The 21,130-nt window shown below is 40.0% G+C and overlaps 1 protein-coding gene across 1 annotated transcript in view; it reads left to right on the top strand.

Annotated features, from left to right (window-relative positions):
- Positions 1-20,178, top strand: part of VAPB (VAMP associated protein B and C) — a 33,405-nt gene extending 13,227 nt beyond the window's left edge. Inside the window, exons 2-6 of the mRNA XM_048321939.1 lie at positions 2,696-2,848; positions 10,354-10,457; positions 12,682-12,762; positions 13,962-14,138; positions 16,307-20,178. Of these exons, the coding sequence (XP_048177896.1) occupies positions 2,696-2,848; positions 10,354-10,457; positions 12,682-12,762; positions 13,962-14,138; positions 16,307-16,465 (674 nt within the window). The 3' untranslated portion in view covers positions 16,466-20,178. The remainder of the gene's footprint in view (positions 1-2,695; positions 2,849-10,353; positions 10,458-12,681; positions 12,763-13,961; positions 14,139-16,306) is intronic.
- Positions 20,179-21,130: the final 952 nt, after the last annotated feature.

Genomic DNA, 21,130 nt, shown 5'->3' with positions numbered 1-21,130 from the left:
GTTACCGGAAAAAAGTGAAGAGTATTTTCTCTTACTGTATGTGAGTGTGAGTGCAGAAGTCCCAATGCCTTGCATTGGAAAATGAAGCTCCAGAGTCAATGTGCATCTCGCATGGTTGTTAATACCCACACCAGCCTTATCTACAATGCTCAAATCCAGATGCTGGAAAGCAAAGGTGTATCTCTAGTGCAGAATTAGCTTATATCTATCCTGAGATAAGTTCTCCCACATAGCCCAACCTCTCCAAAAAACCTGTAATTTTGGCTACAGTAATCCAACAGCAGGCGACCAAGGTTTCATTTCAGCCTGAGCTGGCAGTCCATGGGCCTTGCTCTTAAAAGGCAGGCCAGCCAAGTGATAATATTTCACTGCCATGCCCCAATTACCCCTGAGTAATACCCTGTGGTCTGTTTATTTTTTTACACACGTCAGGACACCTTAATGGCACGTTAATGCTGCATTTGTCTGCTGTGTTTTGCTTTGCTTTGAACAGCAGTGCCATAAGGAGTGTGCCTGCACACAGGTTTGCTGGAAGCAGATGTCAACCTTCTAGTATAGTTGTGGTGGCTGTAAAACCTGTAATTTGGGGGAAATGTAGCTAAAGAAACTGTTTATGGTTTAGTGGACAAAACAGAAGAGGAAACACCAAGCAGACAAGAAGAAATGAGTTCCGTCTGCCGAAAGGTTTTGCTGCCAAATATTTTGGTATGATCTATGTTAGCAATAAGTAACTCCATTTGGAAATTATTTTCCAGACAGAATTGTTGTTGTATTACTATTTCAAACAGCAGCTCTGTGCTGGGGCACACAAATCCCGCACACATTCATGGATCAGCCAAGTAAAAACATGGTATTTCCCCCAGGAAATCTATCCCAGCATGCAGACCAGTAAAGCACTACTGAGGATGCAGCTGCATATGTAGGGCTTTGTACAGCCAACCCTCCCTCTGTGCTGGAACAGCTCAAGCTGTAATTTTTTAGTAAAGACACATCCTTATTGCTTAGGCATCCTATAATTTCTTCTGAAATGTTAGATTTCTCCCAGTTGGAGCTGTTCTGAAGATCTGCTACTGTCCTTGCACACCTAATGTTTGCTGGATTTTTCTGATTGTTTGGCTTGTTTAACTTCTTTAACGCCTCATGGCTGCTTCTGGCCAGTTATTTTCCATTAACTTAAAGTCTCTCCCTGCATGCAGAACACAGAGAAAATTTGACAGTTGTGTTTCATTCTCTTTCACATCTCAATGTTTCACCAAGCACAATTGTAGTGAAACCTTTGCCATGGGATCTGAAAATTTTATTGCTTCAATTTTTGTTTGCTCCCGTGTTGGATTGCAAAGCTGGTTTGCTCAGAGTGCAGACAGAAATGGTGCTGCCTTGTTGTCTGGTTGGGGTTGTTATATGTGTGATTGTTTTAGGCTTTTTCCCTTCTAATTACTTTAAACTAATTGGATCAAGGATAGAGGTTGCAGGACTGTAGTACTGTAAGAGCTGGATTAAACATTGTCTTAGGAGACAAATTTGTGTAGAGTAAGAAGCAAACTTGAATTACATCAAGCCATCCATGCTGTGAGAGGAGGGTGGTGGAATGCTGCCTGCCAATATTTTTATCATTGTCATTTTACCTTTTTCAATTTTAGGGCTGCCATTTCTGCAAGGAAAAGTTTGATGCTTTTTTCTGACCAATTTGTTTTTACTCCTGAGGGCAGATGAAGGTATTTTATTCAGGCATCAAATTAATCACTTCTGTGGAGAAAACAGTTGATCAAAGTGTGGTTATATTTCTTTTAATTTTACTTCTTTACCGCCTGTAAAGCACTGTAGTTGTGTGCTACCTGTCTGATTTATCAGTGTCATGTAAGAAATCAGACTTTCTTCTCCCTGAGGGATTTGGGAGTTTCAATTAGGTAGTGAGCCTGAGAGAAATGGATTTGCCTGCACTTGGTGTTGCGGATCTTGACAATGGTTTGATTTTGGCTTTGCTAATATGGAAATCTTTGCCAGTGCTCTCAGTGTCTAAAAATTTTCCTATTTCCACATGGTTATTTCCTGTCCTGGGTGAGATAGGCTATTTTATTTATTCTGGTTTATAATTTCTAGCTGCCAAGAGAGTTTATTAAAAAAAAAAAAAAAAAAAAACCACAAAAAATCACAAAAAAAACTTGGTAGGTGAAAGGAGATGTACCCTAAATGCTTGTCTTGCTGGTTTTGGTATGACATTCCTGAATACATGGTGGAATCCTGGTTCTGTGGAGGTCCAGCTTCATGTGCAGATGGGTCTGTGGTAGTCCTTGATTCCCATTCCGTGCCTGGTTAACAAACTGTACTGTACTCACTACTTACCATCTACAGCATGGGTATTTGTTGGTATCTCTGCTAGCCTGGGTTTCAGTGACTAGAATGGAGCAACTGTGACACAGCAGGGAATTTGGCATCCTTTGAATGCCATGTTGTGGTGTTGGCACAATGTGTGAATGATTTCCCCCTTTTGTTTTGCTGTTAATGATGAGCTCTTGGGCTGGGGCCTGGTGGCAGCCTCAGCTTTGCGTGCATGATTATCTGTACGTGCTGCAGATGGAAATTGAACATCTAATTACTTTATAAGATTTGTGAACAGAGATTTAGAGCCTGCTTAGGCTCTGCTTGAAAAGTGTTTTCTGTGTGATTTCAAGTCTGCTTTTGCTCTGCTCCTCAGGTCCTTTCACAGATGTGGTCACTACAAACCTGAAGCTCGGCAACCCCACGGACAGAAATGTGTGCTTCAAAGTTAAGACCACAGCACCACGTAGATACTGTGTAAGGCCCAACAGTGGAATTATCGATGCAGGAACATCAATTAATGTTTCTGGTAAGCCATTCAAGCAGTTCTTTGGTGACTGAAAATTGCTTCTTATAATCAGTTATTTCTTGGAATGCCTCGCAGCCTGAAAGTATTTTGGTGAATCCAAGAAGCTGTGTTTTCCTGGAGAAGCAACCATTTCATGTATCCTTACCTCCCTTACTCCTGGTCTAGCAGTAATAGGTTGGGTCTTGCATCTTGTTTTGGAGAGGAAAAAGGCAGAAATACATAAATGATTGATATGGTTCGTTAACAGCCTCAGCCAACGTATCCAAACCAGTCCTGCTGCAGCCCTGCCCTCCCTGTGAGATTATTTTTGTACAGTTAGTTTTTTGCCAGCTTAAGTTCCTGAACCAGCTCACCACGGGGTCAGACAAGTGCTTGGATGAGCACATTGAGGGAAGAATAAAACTGGGCGGACTGTATCCCCTGGTTTAGACCGGTGTGGGCTGATGCCAAACTGCCTTTGATTTAACCAACAATGAAAACATTTACTTTCAAACCGTGCTTGTTTTGTGTGCCTTGAAGATTCAGTATCCTTTGGTGTTAAAAATGTCAAGTGACTAAATCTTTGCTGTTGCATAGGAAAAGTTAATGATTTTCTCTAATGAGTCAGTAGCTCTTGACTTGCCTAAGTTTGGTAATGGAAAAGCAAAGGAGTGGCTTACTTTGAGAGCATAAAGAGCTGAGTATTCTCCCAAACAGAATGTCTGTGTATTATTAACTTTCTGATGGTATATTTTCTCAATGACATCTCTGATCCATGTTCTTAATAAAGAATTCTATCAAAGCATTTAGTTGTGGCATATTGGATGAATGAGGTCAGACTTTAGTTAAGAACATTATTTCTCTAAACATGCAGATTTGCTTTGCTATTTCTAAAAACAAAAAAAAAATACTGGCATGATAAGAAATATTATTGATAGGTTATACACTTTGCTCCTACCAACCTCTTTTAGCCTGGAATAAAAAATCTGGGAAGCTAAAACCACTGCTTTTTACTTGAAAAAAATCAACATGTAGAAATCAAGAGTTCAGTTTCTTACTTAATAAAATGTAAAATATTTAAACACCCCCCCCTTGGAGAGAAATTGCTCCAACAAAATACAAATTGATTCCAAACCCACTTTGCACTGTAAAATTAAGCAACTCTAATCCTGTAAGTCTTCTTACACATGCCCATATTTGCACACTCATTGATCTATTGTCTCTGGGATTTCTGTGCTGTCAAATTGAGTGTGCAAAGGGCTACAGGATTGTGCCTCCCTTGCAGTTAATCCCAGGGGAATGTCACAGTGAGGAAGTAACCAGGGAAGTGTGGGAGCTCCAGGTGGGGCAGGCAAAGCGCTTCTGCTTCAGGAGAGGGCCAGCACATACCCAATGAGCTCTGAAATGACTAATATGTAAATGAAAAAGCTCTCTGGAGAGAAATGGAGATTTTTAAAAGTCGGGACAATTCCCAAGTAAAGCTGTCTGTCATCTATACTAGCTGCAGGCAAGCATATCAAATGCATTGAAATCAATGAAATGATAATGAAAATTAGCATGGTTTCTAGCTACAAATTATCTTCATGCTATAAAAATGTGGATGCTTTTCATCTTGCAGATGAACTTTGAAAATTAAAAGCCTGCTTCCTTTGCAGGCTCTTACCAGGCTTTTTGAAATGTTGTCTTGATCTCAGTGTTGAGTGGTGTATTAAAGTTCTGCTTACAAATGCCCCTTAGCTCCACCTTGAGCAAATACAGTGCAGACAAGTGTTGTAGGAACCATCTCTTGTTATGCTCCCAGCAGCTTGCTTTTCCAGCCTGACCCTTCCCAGTGGCACACCAGGTAGAGTGTGGTTCTAGTCCAGGGTTTAAAGTATCCCCTTATGAGACTGCTGTGCTACCCTGAGCTGTGCTTTGCTTTTGCCTACATAGCTTTAAGAATTTCCCTTTTCTGATAACCTTATTTGCAGTGATTTTTGGTTTGGTTAGTGTGGAAAATGGTTGTGGTATATTAAATCACAAGCTCATCCGTGTTCTAGTATTTCCGTGCTGATAATAGCAGTGGTAATAAATAATGATCCTAAATTGCCAGTCCTTACATTAACATTATATTTTAAAATGCAAGTAGCACACTTTTGTTGTTCCCTAGGTATATATTAAGCTCCTTTAAACCATGCATGGGACCTAATATTGGACTTGAAGATGGCACTGTCTTTGGTTCTGATCAGCAGGTGGGATCCTTTGGATAGGAGGGATCAGAGAGGGGACTGCCATTAACTTGCAGAATATAATTGTTTTCAGATTCACAGAAAGGGGGAAAGATGTGTTTAACCTTTGCTTTGGAGTAATGTTGCTTGAGAACAGAGGACTGATTTTGGAGTTAATGAAGTGAAAAATAAATAGAATTTGGTTCTTTGCTTCTGTATCAGTTACCTTTTCAGTCATTTAATTCAAGTCTTGCACAAGGCATAAAAACAGGACTTGAATAAATAAGACTTGAATTCCTCCAAACCTAGTGAAAATACTACCGATGAGAAATTATTAAACTATAGTTAATTCAGTAATTTCTGGACACTTAAGCTAATTGGGCTGTATTTGCTATATGCAATCTTGTCCCCTTTGCAGTTGCTGACAGGCTTTACCACAGCCACTGATAGCAGTGCATTGGTGCTGCACTTGGTCTCCAAAAAATCAGTGCCTAAGCATTTGTTAGTCTCAGAGAATATTACTGCCTGAAGCTGAATTTGGGACAGCCTCTTCCTTCTTGCACTGGAGTAACCAGATGCCTTTCTTATACTCCTGTGAAACTGTGTCTGTACTATTTTGCTGCAAGTAAATGAGAAGATATTCTGCTCTAAGAGGCAGCAGTTCCATTTTATTTCACACTAATATGATGGCTCATTTAAACACATACAAAATGCTAGAAAAATAAAGCTCACTTTAATCTAGTAGAGTCTCAAATGCTGCCTTCTTATGCCATATCACAGCTTTTGCTAAATACCAGCATTTGAGGCCCTGTCAGCATGTGCAGCCTGCTGGGATGGCAGGTTTGGAGCCCGTGTTTTCACCTGTTATATAATGGCATGTAATTTTAACAGCTGAGTTTATGTAACTGTCGGGAAGCGTATGTGTGCACTGTCATCTGATTCCATTGCATTGGGGCTGCAATACTTGGGAAAAAGAGTATTTGCACACATTCCACTGCTGTTAAGCATGTCTGATTTCAGCAAAGATAGCTGATTTTGTGGCTTTGAAGTCTAAATAAAAAGCATGAATGGATTACAAAGGAAAAGTGAAGGAATGCCAGCAGATGCTGGTGAGTCTGCAATAGGTGTATAAGGGGGAGAGAGGAATTGCAGATGGTACCGTCTGTGCACAGTGTCCCACTGAAGAGAGCAGTCTGAACATGCCTCCTAAAAATGGGGAGGAGCTGACATTAGCCTTGGGTTGCTGTCGAATATCCAGGGAGGGATTTTTAGTCTTTTGTGAGCTTGCCTGGCTTTGAAAAGGCATTGCCTTGAGCAGGGATGGAGCTGCAGCCCTGTGCTCTGCAGTCGCAGTGGGTCTGCCCCATTCCCTCAGGCACCGATTGTGTCCCATCCACTGCTGCGTTCTCAGACTTTCCTTGGCAGTGTCACTCCTGTGCCCTGTTCCCAAGGAGCTCCCAGGACTCTGCAGAAACTACCAGTTTTGGGGTTGTTCTTGCCTGCCTGCTTTAAAATTTTATCTTGGTCCTCACAGATTCAAAACTTATTAGTATTATTGAAATATTTACAGAAATTTTATGTTTATTTATGTAAACATGGACAAAGATGGAATGGTGCAGTGGATTCTTGCTTGTTTCTGTAGATGTGTCTTTTGCTCACCTCTGTCAGAGCTGATGGAATTCCACAAGGATCTTGAGGCTCACCCCTGTTTCTGGTTGGGATATTTTATGTGACATAAGTGTGGTAGATTTGATCCATCCAGACCATGAATTCTGTGCATTGCCATTTGGGAAATTGATTGATAAAGCTAGAAAAGAAAAAATAGATTGATAGTGTATTGAAGGAGCTGCTTAAGAATGAACAGTGATATGGATGGAAATGTGATAGCAGGGAGCTACCAGTTATGTTTCTTAAAAGTGATTCTTGGTTCTAATCTTGTTTAATGCTTTTACAAGCAATTCTGGAAAAAAAGAGTACACTAAAAACCCTGATGATGTTGTAAAGTTGGGAGATTGAAGATATGCAGCAGAATTAGGTGTCCTTGAAGGCTACAGTAAGAGAAATGGGATGAGTTTCATCAGAAAAACTGCAAAATCACATATTTGGAGTATAAAATACTCCTGCTATAATTGCAAGCTTGTTAAATGAAGGGGCCTGATGGGGGTGAGCAAGATGCTGACATAATGTGGCTGTGAGTAAAGCAAATGTAGCATCATGTATCTGGATAAGGAAAGAGGTGAGAGGGCATAAATACTGTGATTCAGGGCGTTAGTAAAGTTTCCTGCATGCATAATTAGAGGAGCTCAAACCAAAAGAGGTGCAGAGGATGAATGGGGAGCCTGACCCAGAGAGGACCCACCAAGTCTGGCTTAAGTTTACCAGAAGGCCAAGAGTTGCCATGATTGATGTCTCAGAGGGTGCCAGAAGTAAATGACTCTTCCCGTTCTCTGGTATTTCAGCATAAGGGCAGTGTTGGTCCAGGACCAAGTAAACAGGCCATTAATAAATTCAGATGGAAATTAGAGGAAGGTTGCTGACTATCTGAGCTGGGAGACTTTTCTGTTCCTTCTGCTCTTGGAAAGGACAGCTAGATCCTAGCAGGTGTTAAAGGTGTTCCCTGCTTCAGATTTCCTCTGTTCCTTGAGAAAGCTGGTTTATTCTAGGAAAACCAGAGGAGTTTAATGCTTCTGTCATTGTGACTAACTTTGCCAGTATACTGTTCCATGGAAAAGAAGGAGCATGTTGAGGGGTCAGTGCCTCTCCTTGGCTCTCTACAGAGCGCAAAATGCTGGGGATATTGCAGGAATGTGTGAGAAAACTGATGTCCATTGATCTCTCAGTGACTCTGCAGTTTTTGCGTGTGGTAAAACAGTGCTGGTGCTTGAGCTGTAGGGTGAGCAGCTTGGGAAGTGGTTGAGGTATCTCTGCCTGATGGATGCTGCTGCCAGTAAACTTGAAGATCATATCAATATATTTTTTTTTCTTAAAAAATATTCTTGCAACATATCTGACTTCTGATGAAAGCTGAAACTTCTGACCAGATGGGACAACTGATGTGATAAGGCATTTTGTAGGAACACTCTTTTCACATAAGTTTTGCATAAGGTTTGTGTTTTCCATTCAGAACAAAGGAGCCACATCCCCAGTAGCAATTTCTCCAGCAATTAGGGCAGTTTTATGAAACTGATCTTTCACAGAAACCCCACTAGTATGTGGATAAATATTAAAATGGCTTGGTTTCCTCTTGAAAAAACAACATATTTTTGAGCTTCCCATCTGGCTTACAAGACATTTGCTGAGTAATTGTGTCAATGTGGCTTTCATGTATTGATCTAAAAATACAAGTGCTACCAACGTCTGTGCTGTCAAGCCCTCTCTGGCTCTTGTGGTTCAGTGAATGGAGCTTGGAAAGCTCGTTTGGCATTCCAGGATGGATTCAGCACTGTCCCTTGGGAAGTGAGGATTTTCAAATGAGCTGATAGTTGCACTCAGCAAAGCAAGCTGAAAAAACCACAATCTGTAGAAGTTCCATAAATGCTGGATAGTTCTGACTATCCAGTTGGATCTTACACATTATGTAGATTTAAAATTATTTAAGTGTCTACTGAATCGTTAAAAAAAACTGGTGTTCACGGACAAAATCTCTCTAACAAATTGCTTCTAACTCCTAGCTCAAGTTTAACTCTTCATAATCTCGACTCGCTACTACAGAGGAGAAAAAGCGATGCTGCTGCTTTTCAGTGATGTGTCAGACAGTGTTGAAATAGTTGTGCTTTCACAGTGCAGTCACTCCTGTTTGGAAAATACTTAGTTTGGAATAATATACCGAGTACTGCAAGGTGAATTTAAAATGTATATATAATTTTTAAAGCACCTCATCTGAGAGAATTTATTGCCTTCCTTCTCTTTGGGCTTTAAAAGGCATGTGGTTGTTGATGGCCACAGACTGTGTGCACATTAGAGATGATACAGCCATAACATACCCTGCTCATTAAGGGAGGCAGATTGGTTTGTCTTGCCTTCATTTGCAACAAATGGGGTCTTTGGATATTGCTTTTATATGACAAACCCCTGCAATTAGTGTGTATGAATTTGGGCACATAATGTTAGTAGCACCAGTACTTGAAAATGGTCCTAATTCTTGAACTGCTTCTCTTCCTAGTGATTGAATTGAGGGGCTGAACTAAGACCGGTCATAAAATGTGAATTTTTAAACCTTACACCATTTTTTTCTGTTAGCAGTAATGGCACTATTTGCAAGCTTCATTTGCAGTTTGAGGGGGTGGTGGCTTTTTGCAGTTTCTAATAACATGTTTGTGTTGCTTATTTTCACATGTTCTGTCTCACTTTGAAGCCAAACTCCTGTTTATTAATGTCCTGACAGCTGAATATCCAGGTGTCACTCACAAATGTGGGGGTTCCAAGTGACCGCTGTGATTAAAGAATATTCCATGTAAATGGAATACCCAGCTGCCCCTCTTTGGCTTGCTTTAACCCAACAGCAAAGACATGGAAATTCCCAATACTGCATAAAAAATTAAATAAAAGCACACACACTCTAAACCTGCTGTTCCTTCCTCTCTGTACCCTGAACACAGTCGTTCTCTTCATAAGTAAATTTTGGAATGCTTTTGATTTTTTGAATGAAGATAAATACATTCCTTGCATACCTTTCATAGGCAAAGTTTGCATCACATTTAACTATAAACTTCCAGCTATAAATTGGTAACAAACCTTCAGTAACTTATTTGTGGAAGAGAAATACTTGCACTTGATAAAGCAAATACCATGAGACTCTTAAACTTTGTAGAGGAAATTTCCATCTCGAGACTTGAACTTCAGGGTTTACAATGTTTGACTTCTCCTCTGTAGCTTTTCTTGGTCACCATCAGCAATATTGTGTGTACAGCTCATCAAAATGCTTGTTACTTCTGCCCCAAGGATGGAGCAAGACAAAAAGATGCTGCCTTGGAAAATTTCTCCCTCTGTCCCAGAAGATACGTAAATTATCCTATTTCCTATAAATTACTATTGTTATCTTGCCATAGCTGTGTACAGAATATTGTAGAGTGATCAGCATTTCCAGAATTCTCAGACAAAAGTCTAGACAGACTGAGAAAATCTGGTTTTCTTGCTTCCTTTCAGAATTCTGGTTTAAAGTGAGGTTCCTGATCTCAACTGCTGCTTTGGTCGTAACAACAGACAACTTGAAACCATTTTAATGTTTGTTTTTCTGAAATCTGGTAACGGTGTCATCAGTGCATGACTCTGCACCAGAGCAATGTTAATGCCATGTGTTCTGGGGTTTTTTTCTTTCAGTGATGCTACAGCCTTTTGACTATGACCCTAATGAGAAAAGTAAACACAAGTTTATGGTTCAGTCTATGTTTGCTCCAGCTGATACTTCAGATATGGAAGCAGTAGTAAGTATTGAAATAATTTTAAATGGATTTCTTTCTAATTGTATAACTTTTAAGTCCTTTTACTGCGTTCTTTAAGGACTGTTGTCAAACCACGCTGGAATGGTCCTTGAAAGCTTTTCCAGATTTCCAACTCTGCATGGCAGGGAATGTTCTGTTATTTTGAGCCCCAGGAACCTTGCACTGAAAGTTGGTGTCTGTGGTTGCTTCTCTAGGAAGCTGCTGTCAGTAATGGGATGACAAGTCATGAAACAAGTCATTGTAGTTTTTTGTGGTATATCCTTTAGAAAGGCCAGCTTGAACCATATATTCTAAGGATATACAGAATATATTCAAAATCTGTATCATCTTATATATTTTATGCATCTACTCTCAGTCTTGAGTCTTCTCTTGAGCAGCTCTTTTTGCAAGATGCAAGAGGATGATTTACAAGTATTGTATTTTCCTTTATCCCTACCTGTGTCTGCTGTGGCTTTGTAAATGAAAGGCCCTCATAGATTCTGTCCTGTGAATTACAAATGAAAGTAGTAGAAATATGTAGGTGCTGGAGCAGAGAAGGACAAAAGACATAGAAAGACCATCAGGCTACAGTAAGACAGCCTGGAAAGCAGTAAACCCTTATGTCAACTGGTGGCTTTCCTTTACCAGCAAGATTTGCCCCCAGAAGAAGGCACAAGGAAGCTTTCTCTAGCCTGGCTTTTGTTAGCTTGAGAGAACACTCAGTGGCTGTTGAGGACACAATATAAAAAAGGAAAAAGACCATTACTCTAAAAGTGTGTGGCTTGTGTGTGCTACTTAAAAACAAAAAAGCCAACCCAGAAGAACTCTACAGTAGTCCTTACAATATGTGTCTTCTTCTGAACATCTTCTTAAAGCTGGGGCACTCTGCAGGTTAATAATTTCCCTTCTGAAACTGATTTATGGAACTATATTTATTTAATGGGCTCAAAATAAGATCCAGTGGGAGAAACAGCAATAGTAATAAAATGTCTGCATCACTAGAAAGATAAGCCAGTCTGCCTTTCTTTCGAGCTCTTTAATTTTTATGAGTTACTTTATACCATGACAAGTGTTATTCTGCTGGCAAAGAATGTTTTTTAGTACCTATATGGGCCTTTCAGTTTTCCAGAGCTCTCCAGACCAATATGATTCCTTTTCCTGTAACACTTTGATCAGTTCTCAGTTTTGTTACCACTCTCCAGATCTCTTCCTATTCTGGATGAACAGGTGAGACCAGTTATGGGAGTACTATAAAGCTTTCAACACTTCACAGGCAGCCAAGGAGCTCAAAATAGAACTCTGACTTCAGCCCCAGCAAAGCTGAACTACGATTCAGCTGTTTAGGATGGGTTAAATACTACTCCAGATTGCAAATTATGGGCTTAGCCATAATTTGTCACCTACTTGAGATATACTGAGGAATACCAAGCTACCAGGAGGATGGTCAAAGTGAAGAGGAGCACGTGAGAACTCCAGGATATCAGTGTGGACACTTCTTGCTGTTTATTACCACTGAGAATAAATCTTTTCACTTCAGGGTTACAGCTGATACTGAGCAAAGATTTATTACTGCTGATCCCTATCAAAAAGATTGCAAGGAATCTTGTTTATGGCAGACTCCCCAGCTGACGGGGAGAGAAAGTGTGAGGGCAAGTTATCCCTCTGTAGGTAGCACATCTGGTGCTGTTCAGACATTGATGCTGAAAAGTAAGGATGTGGAAAACAAGGAGGGGGAAGAACAGTCCTGTAGTTCATTCCAGAAGAAAAGCTCATGTGAAATTTTAAAATTTTGAATAGAAACTCCACTGGGCAAAGAGTTGAGAACTCACACTGTGATTGATTTGGGGGCTTGTTATCTTTCCCTTCCCTTGAATTCGCACCTCCTTTTTCTTTTTTTTTCTTTTTTTTTTTTTAAGCAGGCCCATAACTCCCCCTGTCTCTGCTAATTACTCTGACACAGCTCCCAGTTCTCTCATAAATTACCTGTGGAAGTTTCAGACTCTTTAGAATGATTTACTTCATAGTATCTGGTCTGTCTTTTATGATACCACTCAGTTATGTATTTGATCTCATTTTTCATTCTGTATGTGGATAATGGCAATGTGATAAACACCTGCGGGTTTTTTCTGAGTGAAATGGTGTGATTTGTTTACATAATGCACTGCATTTCCAACCTGCCTGATTATACTAATATGTTTAATATTAAATTAATATTAACTTATTCCAGTGGAAAGAAGCAAAACCGGAAGAACTCATGGATTCGAAACTTAGGTGTGTGTTTGAGCTACCAGCAGAAAATGATAAGCCTGTGAGTATTTTCAGATGCATATTGAGTGATTTAACTTAATACCACAGTAAATCCTGTGAAATGGCATGTTTATTCAGATAGCTATATAAGCACAAGACAGAAGCCTCTGTTTCACTGCCTGGATGGCATTACCCTTCATAAACACAATATAAACTATTTAAAATATTGGTAATCCTTGGTGTAACTAGCAGCCAGTTTGAACATAAGTGCAGCAGTAGCACAAAGCAATTTTTGAGTTGATCTGTTTTCATTTAGTGAACAGTCACAGGATAAAGAATACTTAAAAAAAGATTAAAGATGCTGATTGCTGGTTGTGAAGCTCAGAGTTTATACTGAAGCAGTTGTAACCATCAGCAATGTAAATTTGCCTGTCCAACACTCCCCTTTGCTTCCTTGGTACAACACTTATTTTGGCAAGTAAATTGGTAGAAAGCTGGTGAGGAAGGCACAAAAGCAGTTAGGAATTATATTGCAATCCTAATATTGTAGGATCCTTTTTTAGGGTAATGAACATATTAATTTCTAATGGAAGTATGTAGTGTGCAATGTAGAACTGATAATGGATTGAATAAAATGAAAAATGCTTCCTAATGTGCAGGTACTAAAGGCACAGTTGTTCTACTTTGCACTGAACAGTGTAATTAGGATTATGTAGTTGATTGGGTGAGGAGAGGTTTGTTTCCATAAGAGACCATTTCTAAAGTGCAGAGCATGGAAAGGATCCAAAGGCAGGAAAGGGTGCAGGCTTTGGAGGTCTGAACCTTTGTTTCCCAGCTGGGGCTGCAAGTTCCTCCATCCCTACAGAAACACAGAAGGAGGGAGAGGGGACAGCCAGGAGTGGGGAGTGAAGGGAGAGGGAGCTGCAGCACTGTCCTGGCTCCTGCAGTAGCTGCTTGTGTTGTGCCTGGGGAGGGAAGAGTGAGGAGGCCACTGATTGTGGGACCTGGTTTAGAGACATCTCCTTTTCTGTATATTCAGGGTCTGAAAAGTCAGGGTCATTCTGTCTTCACTTATTGCTGCTGATCTGGTGTTGTCTGGGAAAGCAGTAAAATTACAGAAAGCAAAATGTTGTGTATTTCTTTTTATACAGGCATGTGTCAGGTGTGCACAGACAATTTTACCTGATTCTCCTCCTATATATCAGGTGTGTGGTGTGGTGTTAATAACTAACCAAAAATCACTCTATCCTTTTTTAACAGCATGACATAGAAATAAATAAAATTGTATCCACAACTGCAACAAAGACAGATTCCTCTGTAATGTCTAAATCAATAAGTTCTTCTTTGGATGACACTGAAGTTAAGAAAGTAATGGAAGACTATAAGAGGCTTCAAGTAGAAGTTCAGAGGTTACGGGAGGAGAATAAACAGTTTAAGGTAAAGATCACTGTTGTTTTCTTTTCAGATTTACCCCTTTCCTGAAAAAGAAGCTTCCATCTTAAAGGTTTGGTTACCTGACTTTAGCACAATATTTTAATATTGTCTATAAAGTAAAAGATAATTCAGGTTTCTCTCTGTAAACTCTGAGAAGGTGCTGAAATCAATGGTCCCTTTGAAAGGAGGCACAAGTCATGCAGTCACAGAAGGTGATTGGGTAGCAACCCAGAGGAGTGAATTCCCTCTCTTTTTTTCTTTTCCCACCTAATTTCTCAGTCTGAATTAAGCATTCAGTGTTGGACTTGGCCCTGTTCTCCCCAAACTGGTGGGAGCTTGAGGGCAGCGTTGTGCAAATACTGAGTGTTTCAGTAATTGCACCTGTAATGTGCTGCTGAAATGGCCAAATTAAGACACATGAATGGGAAATGTGCTTCCTGTCATATCCAGCACATGGCTGGGAAATCCAGTACTTGAGAAACTTTTATCACTGCTGAAAAATTCCTTTTTACAGTAGTTTGATTTGTTGTATCTACTTCCATAGATATCAGCACCAAGGAAAGTGTGGATGTTGTGACTCTTGCAGCCCAGTGAAAGGAGCTCTGTTCTCTCAGCTCTGATGCTGCTTGACTGGCTGATGCATGGAGGAATTCTTGAAAACAGAGTTGTTTTGCACAGAAATAATATGTGTACATAACAGACATGACCCTAACTTCTCCTTGTGTTCTTATTTTGCCAGCAACTCAATACTCTAAATACTCAATACTCTAAATTTAATTAAATTTAATTGTTTTGCAAATCAGTCTTGAATAAACACTCTGTAGGAGCTATCTAGAATTGAGCTGATGTCTTACAGTAATGTCCTTGATCAGTGAGCTCTTTGTTCCCTTTGTGGAGTGTTAAAAACATCTGTAAAACATCAGAAAACAATGCTAAATCACTGCCTGCTACCAGGTGCTGTCAATGTCAGGCTAGAGTCACTGTCAGAGGGAAGTTAAAATATTTAAAATGAAAATTTGTTGTTTCTATACAAAACTTGTTGTATGTAAACAGCATTTTATTGTTTACAAAAGTCAGTTGTCCCCATTTAGACTTAGAGCAGCAGTGAGGTATTGGATAGCCTGAGGCTTTCAGTGAGTAAATTAATTAATTAGTTAATAAAAAATAAGTTCACTTTCAGATCATGTAGGTGCCCCTTTAAATTCGAAAGTGAGAAGCACTGACATACCCTGAGCCCTTGAACTTCACTTATCTGACAATTATCTGACAAGGCTGCAGTAACTTTTATTACAATTTTATTTCTTGAATTTTTTTTTTAAGTATAGACTGGAGCCTTTTGCTTTGGTACCTTATACTTTTGCACTATAATACTGTATCTAAAAAGTCTAACACTGTTGCTTCAGCTGGACACAAATTAAGTCACAAAAGACTCCTTTGCCCCTGTCCTGAAGTGCTCTGAGTGTGTGTGTGTGACTGGAGTGTGCTAACACACAGCTGTGCTGCACAACAGCTCAGGGAGAGCTGAGGGGAGCTTCACCCCACTTGAAATGAGAATATCTGCTGGTGTTACATTGTTTTATCCATTGTCTCATCTTTAAATCAGGTGAGCTGCCAAAGTCGTACCAAGAAAATATCTTAATTATTGCCATTAGGTTCATGTCAAAATGTCAGCATTAATATGATGGGAGAAACAGATTTCCCTTCAAGGTCTGGGAAGATTTACTTGTGACATCTGACATGGGGAATGATGAGTGTAATTGCCTTGGGTTGTGAAAAACGTGCAACTTCATCTTAGTTGTATTGAGAGACATCTTTCCCAACAGCACCTTACTTGCTTGCAGAGCAAGAAAAGCACCTTCATGCCATTCTCTCCATTGCTTTTCTGAAGTTCTGGAGCTGTCTCTAGACTTTAGACAAGAGTTCTTGCAGGTTCCTCATTGCTTCCTCACTCCCTTAGCAGGAGAAAATTTCCAAGAGTGTGGCTTTGCTGTAGACACAGAATTCCTCTCCTGCCTCACTACCCTTCCTTCTCAGGATCATTCAGGAAACAGAGCTCTAACTTAGCTGTAAATTCGCTTTTACCTATTCTATAACACCCACCTAAATAAATACGATAAGGGTGAATATTGAAAGCACTTTTTTGTAGAAATAATCAATATCTCTTCCTTTAGGAAGAAGATGGACTGCGGATGAGGAAGGTACCCCAGACAAACAACCCAATATCTCCTTCTGCAGCTGCTGTCAAGGACGAAGGGCTCAGCTCCAGACTACTTGCTTTGGTGGTTTTGTTCTTTGTCTTTGGTGTAATTATAGGAAAAATAGCCTTGTAGAGGCAGCATGCTGGAAAATTGTAAATTGGTTTGATGGTTCTGCCATATCATTGGATTAAATTTATTCATAACAATGTTTAAAAAAAAAATTAATGTATGACATCTCACAGGTCTTGCCTTTAAATTACCCCTGCACAAATACTATGTAACATAATCTAGAAAGTTCAAAATGTATGGTGAGGGAATGAATGAAAGAGAATATGCTTCAGTGATGAAGGGGGGGGAGAAAATCCTGATTTAACACTACAATGAAATATTGTATATGTCATTTTAAACATTCTTAGACCCTGGTACATGTTGCTGGATTACCTCTTTTTAAAAAAAAAAAAGAAAAAAAAAAAGGAAAACTAGAAAAACCTCTTCCTCCACTGCTGGAGCTGGCCCTAAGGATGTTTGGAGCTGGGTTAGGCAGGAGGTGTTGATAACTTCTGTAAAATACGTTAATCCACCATTCTGCTCATAAATTTAACAGTTTCTGTCAGTGTCTTCAACTCTGTGCAAGTTACCAACTTCTTGGCACTTAAATGAGTAGTGAGAAGCTGCAAAGACTTGTCTGTGGCAACGCTGAGGGAGCTGGGCAGCACCGAGGGGCTCGTTCGGAATAAAGGTCAATGCCTTGTTCTCACCAAGGGACCAAGCTACAGTGCTGTTGGTTCATTTAGCTGAATTAAAATGTTATTCAGAGATGTTTAATGCATATTTGACTTATTTAATGTATTTCCTCTCATGTTTCCTTATTGTCACAGAATTGACTAATACTTTGTGGTATGAAAAGGCACCTGTTCAAAGCCAGTGAAAAGAACTAGAAATTTGCTGCTGTAGTGGTGCAAGATTATTCTGCCTCCTGGTGTTTTTGGGCACTACACAATTGTTGGGAGTTTTGATCATCTAAGCATTGGGGAAATAGTGGTCAGGAAACTGTTTTTGTATGTAAATAAGTCTATCTAGGGGAGAAACAAAAATATTAGTAGTAAACTAGTCCTATGCCGTAAAAAGACCAATCTTGTTTGACTATGTAGCATCTTAAAAAAAAAAGAAAAAAAAAGAAAAGAAAAATTAAATAAAGCCCCCAAATTAATGTTTCCTTTGTTACTTTTGTCCTGTTCTCACAGTTTTAGAGGTGGGAAGGAAAGAGTGTTCTCTTGTCAGTTTGTTCATGGCATAAGGAAACTTGCAGTTGTATTTCAGGGTGAATTTCTTTTTTTTCCAGACTAATTTTAAAATCAGACCAAGCCACCCCATCATGAGCCTGACACACACAAGTTGTTCAGAGTAACCATGTTGCTGCTGAGGTATAAGGTAACATCCCATTTTCCAGGTTAGTTCAGGAGTTCAGACACTTGACAAGCACCTTCAGGGTAAGGTGAAGGTAATTTTGTGTCCAGGCTTCCTTTTACCACAAGGTGTATAAATAAACTCAGAGTGTTTTAACATGACGGATTCAGTAGATGAAACCATTTTTGAGCAGGTAAATTCACATCTATTCTTAAATGCTAGACCCAGAAACCTTCAGTGACAAAATTTTTTGTAGCATATTACAAGATGAAACTGTCTTTTAAAAATGACTTCATTCATTCCTTCCATAATCCTGGGATTCTGTGAGAAAGCTGTTGGGGCTGCAGCCTGCCTGCTGTACTCCTTGACCTTTATGTTTGTCCCACTTGTGTCTCAAGGGTTTCCTCCTTTGCAAGTGCTAATAAGTGAAATTTTATTTGAGGCTTAATAAGAAAATAGGTAGGAAAAAAACCCCATAACTGGTGTGTTCAGCTTATGAACATGAATATGGAAGTATTTCTGGGAGATTCAATAGAAAGGAGAGGTGTATTTTTTAGCATTTTAAAGTGCTGGTGCCTTGTCTGCTCAGAGGGAAGGGACAGAGCCACTGCAGCCTGGCTGCAAAGGGCAGGGCAGGTGGCAGATGAGCTAGAAAGGGCAAAGCCCGGAGGTTTTGGGACAAATTGGGCAGAATTGATCAAGAAGATACTTCCTGGGCAGTAGAAGCTGAAGAAAACTTTCTAATGAAGCATTCTTTTCAGAAAGCCGAGGTTATGAGTGATACTGCAAAATTAGTTTTCATGGCTTTGAAGAATGTATTTGAGAAAACCTCTGCTGAAGGGACACTGACATAAGAAGTAGGTTTTTTTAAGTGGCTGTAAATATCTTCTTCTCTTACCAGAATTCCTGATCTGCTTTAAATAAAAAAAAGTCTTTTTGAGACTCCTTTGTTCTGCTTAAAAACAGCCTAAAAAAGGTTGGATTTCAACAAAAAGTCACTGTCTTTGCAGGATAAAGGGGGAGGATTGAAGCTTTAAGCTAGTCTCCGTGAGTATGTCTGGAGTAATGTTCCAGGCTGGTTTTACACCCGGTGTAAGCTACCACAGCTGCCTTTGCTGGCCCAGGGCAAAGCCAGCAGCAACTCTCTCCTCCCCCAGTGCTCAGCAGTCACTTTTTGGTGATCTGTGCCAGCCTGGAACTGGAAATCGTTCATGAGCAAAGTTGTTCCTGGTGTTTGCACTCCAGGATCATAAAGAGGTCTCAGAAAACCCTCTCATGCTTTTCCAGATTCCCTTCAAACACGTGATCAAGGAGACCAGGAGAGGATTTCAGTGTTGGTAACATCTGTAGCCTGCAGCTGAGCTGACCCACACCAGTCCTGAACAAAACTCTTAAATGAACTGCTTGTATTTTGGAATTTAACAAAATCCTGAGGTCTTCCCTCACCATTTTTGACAAGAGCCTGAACACAGTAGCCCTGAGTTGTCTGGGTAATGCTTTGCTTTGCTGAGCTTAAAATAAAGCGACTGATCAGGGGAATCCTCACTCCCTGTTTGACCAAACCCTTCTTTCATAGGCAGTAGAGAGAAATCTTAAGGATTTTTTTTCTTCCAGGGTTCCTAAAAGGCCAGTTTATAGCTAGAGGGCAAATATAGATTGGATGGGTATTCTTAAGCCACCTGACTCTTCTTGTAAGTTGTTCCTTCCATGGCAACACAAGAGCAAATGTTCTCATGAAGTATTCACAGAAAGTGAATTATTCTGAAGGACATTGTACATCTTAGGAAGTTGTGCACAAAGTGTAGTTTCTAAATAAGATTATTGTCTGGGGTCCTCACACAACATCAGATATTAGAAACCTGTGATTGATTCATGGTAGTAGAAATCAAGTTATTACTAATCTAATTATTGTCCTTGCTGTTACTTTTAAGATGACCACTTGCACATTTATTGTTGATTTTTGTAACACCCAGTAGAGGCTGCTTGGTGCACTCTTTGGGCGAATTTGGGATAAACAGATATTTGAAATGTCTTGAAGCCTAGTGCTGGGAAATGAATGGAAAATGGTTTCTTCTATTTTTGTGTAGTTCTCCACATCTTAAAGCAAATAGTCCGTGCATGAATGAACATAAGTATTGCTGTGCATTGGCAGTTGTCAGCTGGGAATGCACAGCTGGAGCAGCTGCATGTGCAAGCCAGGACCAGCTCAGGTTACTGGGGAGTAGCCTGGGGGCTGAAGAGCAAGATCATGTCATGTTGTTATGTTGAGGGGGATTGATGTACCATAATGTCATTTTCTAAAAATACAGGATTGTAAAGCTCAATGGTGGTGTTACTTTTTCCTCCTGAAATGCTGTTAGTGGGATAAAGTTGGAACTTCACTTTGCAATTCACTAGAATTTCTTTTCATCAATAAACTATGAAGGGTTTGTATCTGCTGCACATGTGAACTTGCAATTCTTGTCAGCAATTTTACATCGTGGTGTGCGCAAGGAATGGATCATTTATGTCTTGACATACTTGATGTTGCATTGCCCAGTGGCAGAAAACTGTCATCCCTTTTCTTCACAAAATGGCACTTCCTGTCTCTTCAGTGGAATATCCTTGATTTTCAGGCGCAGTAGTGACTTCACTGCTGTGCTCTTAAGTTTGAAACTATATTTCTCTTGCCCTATGTGATGTCCTCAAATTCCACATCCTGAGTTCGGTTTTCTATATAAAGTGAGGAAAAAAGCACCGCCAAAAATCCCTGTTTGAAATTAAAACCCAAGTAAAACAACACTCTGAAGCTCCTGTTTGTTGTGGCTGGGTCACAGCTACACTGGTGCTGCACAGGGCCTGGAGAGCCACTGGGCCATGGTCTGGGAATGGAGGAGCATCCAGGGCCCAAGTCCTCGAGTGAGCAAGTTGAAAGGTGACAGGTGGTGAGTGAATTTCAGTGGAAGTGAAACAGTAATACAGAAGATGAGCTTCAGAGAACAAAGTAATTGTATTTCCACCGCTCAAATCTGCTTAACTATAAAATTTGTTTGTTTCTTTAATGGGTTGATTTTTTTTTTTACTGGATAAATGAAGATTATTTTTAAATAACACAAGTAGAGCCAGCCAGGGATCTTGCACGTGATACTCTAATGAGCACACACCTGCACACTTGCAAAGTGACTGTGTGCCTGTCATTCACTCTGCCATTTCCTGTGGCTTCAGTTCCTGTTAAAGAACTAATTTCACGTTTGTACTTGAAGAGTAAAACTTTTTGAAACCTTAGTAAACTTCTTTGCCTCCCAGTGCAGGCCTGAGTTTGTCCTGAAGCCTCTGCGAGAGTGAAAAGTGCAAAAGGGACGTGGGGTCTGTGAGCACAGAAACGAGGCTGCTTTTCCTTGGAGTAAACTT

This window comes from Corvus hawaiiensis, chromosome 17, assembly GCF_020740725.1.
Source record: "Corvus hawaiiensis isolate bCorHaw1 chromosome 17, bCorHaw1.pri.cur, whole genome shotgun sequence".
In the NCBI taxonomy this organism is placed as follows: Eukaryota; Metazoa; Chordata; class Aves; order Passeriformes; family Corvidae; genus Corvus; species Corvus hawaiiensis.
This window is presented reverse-complemented; position numbering and strand designations above follow the sequence as displayed.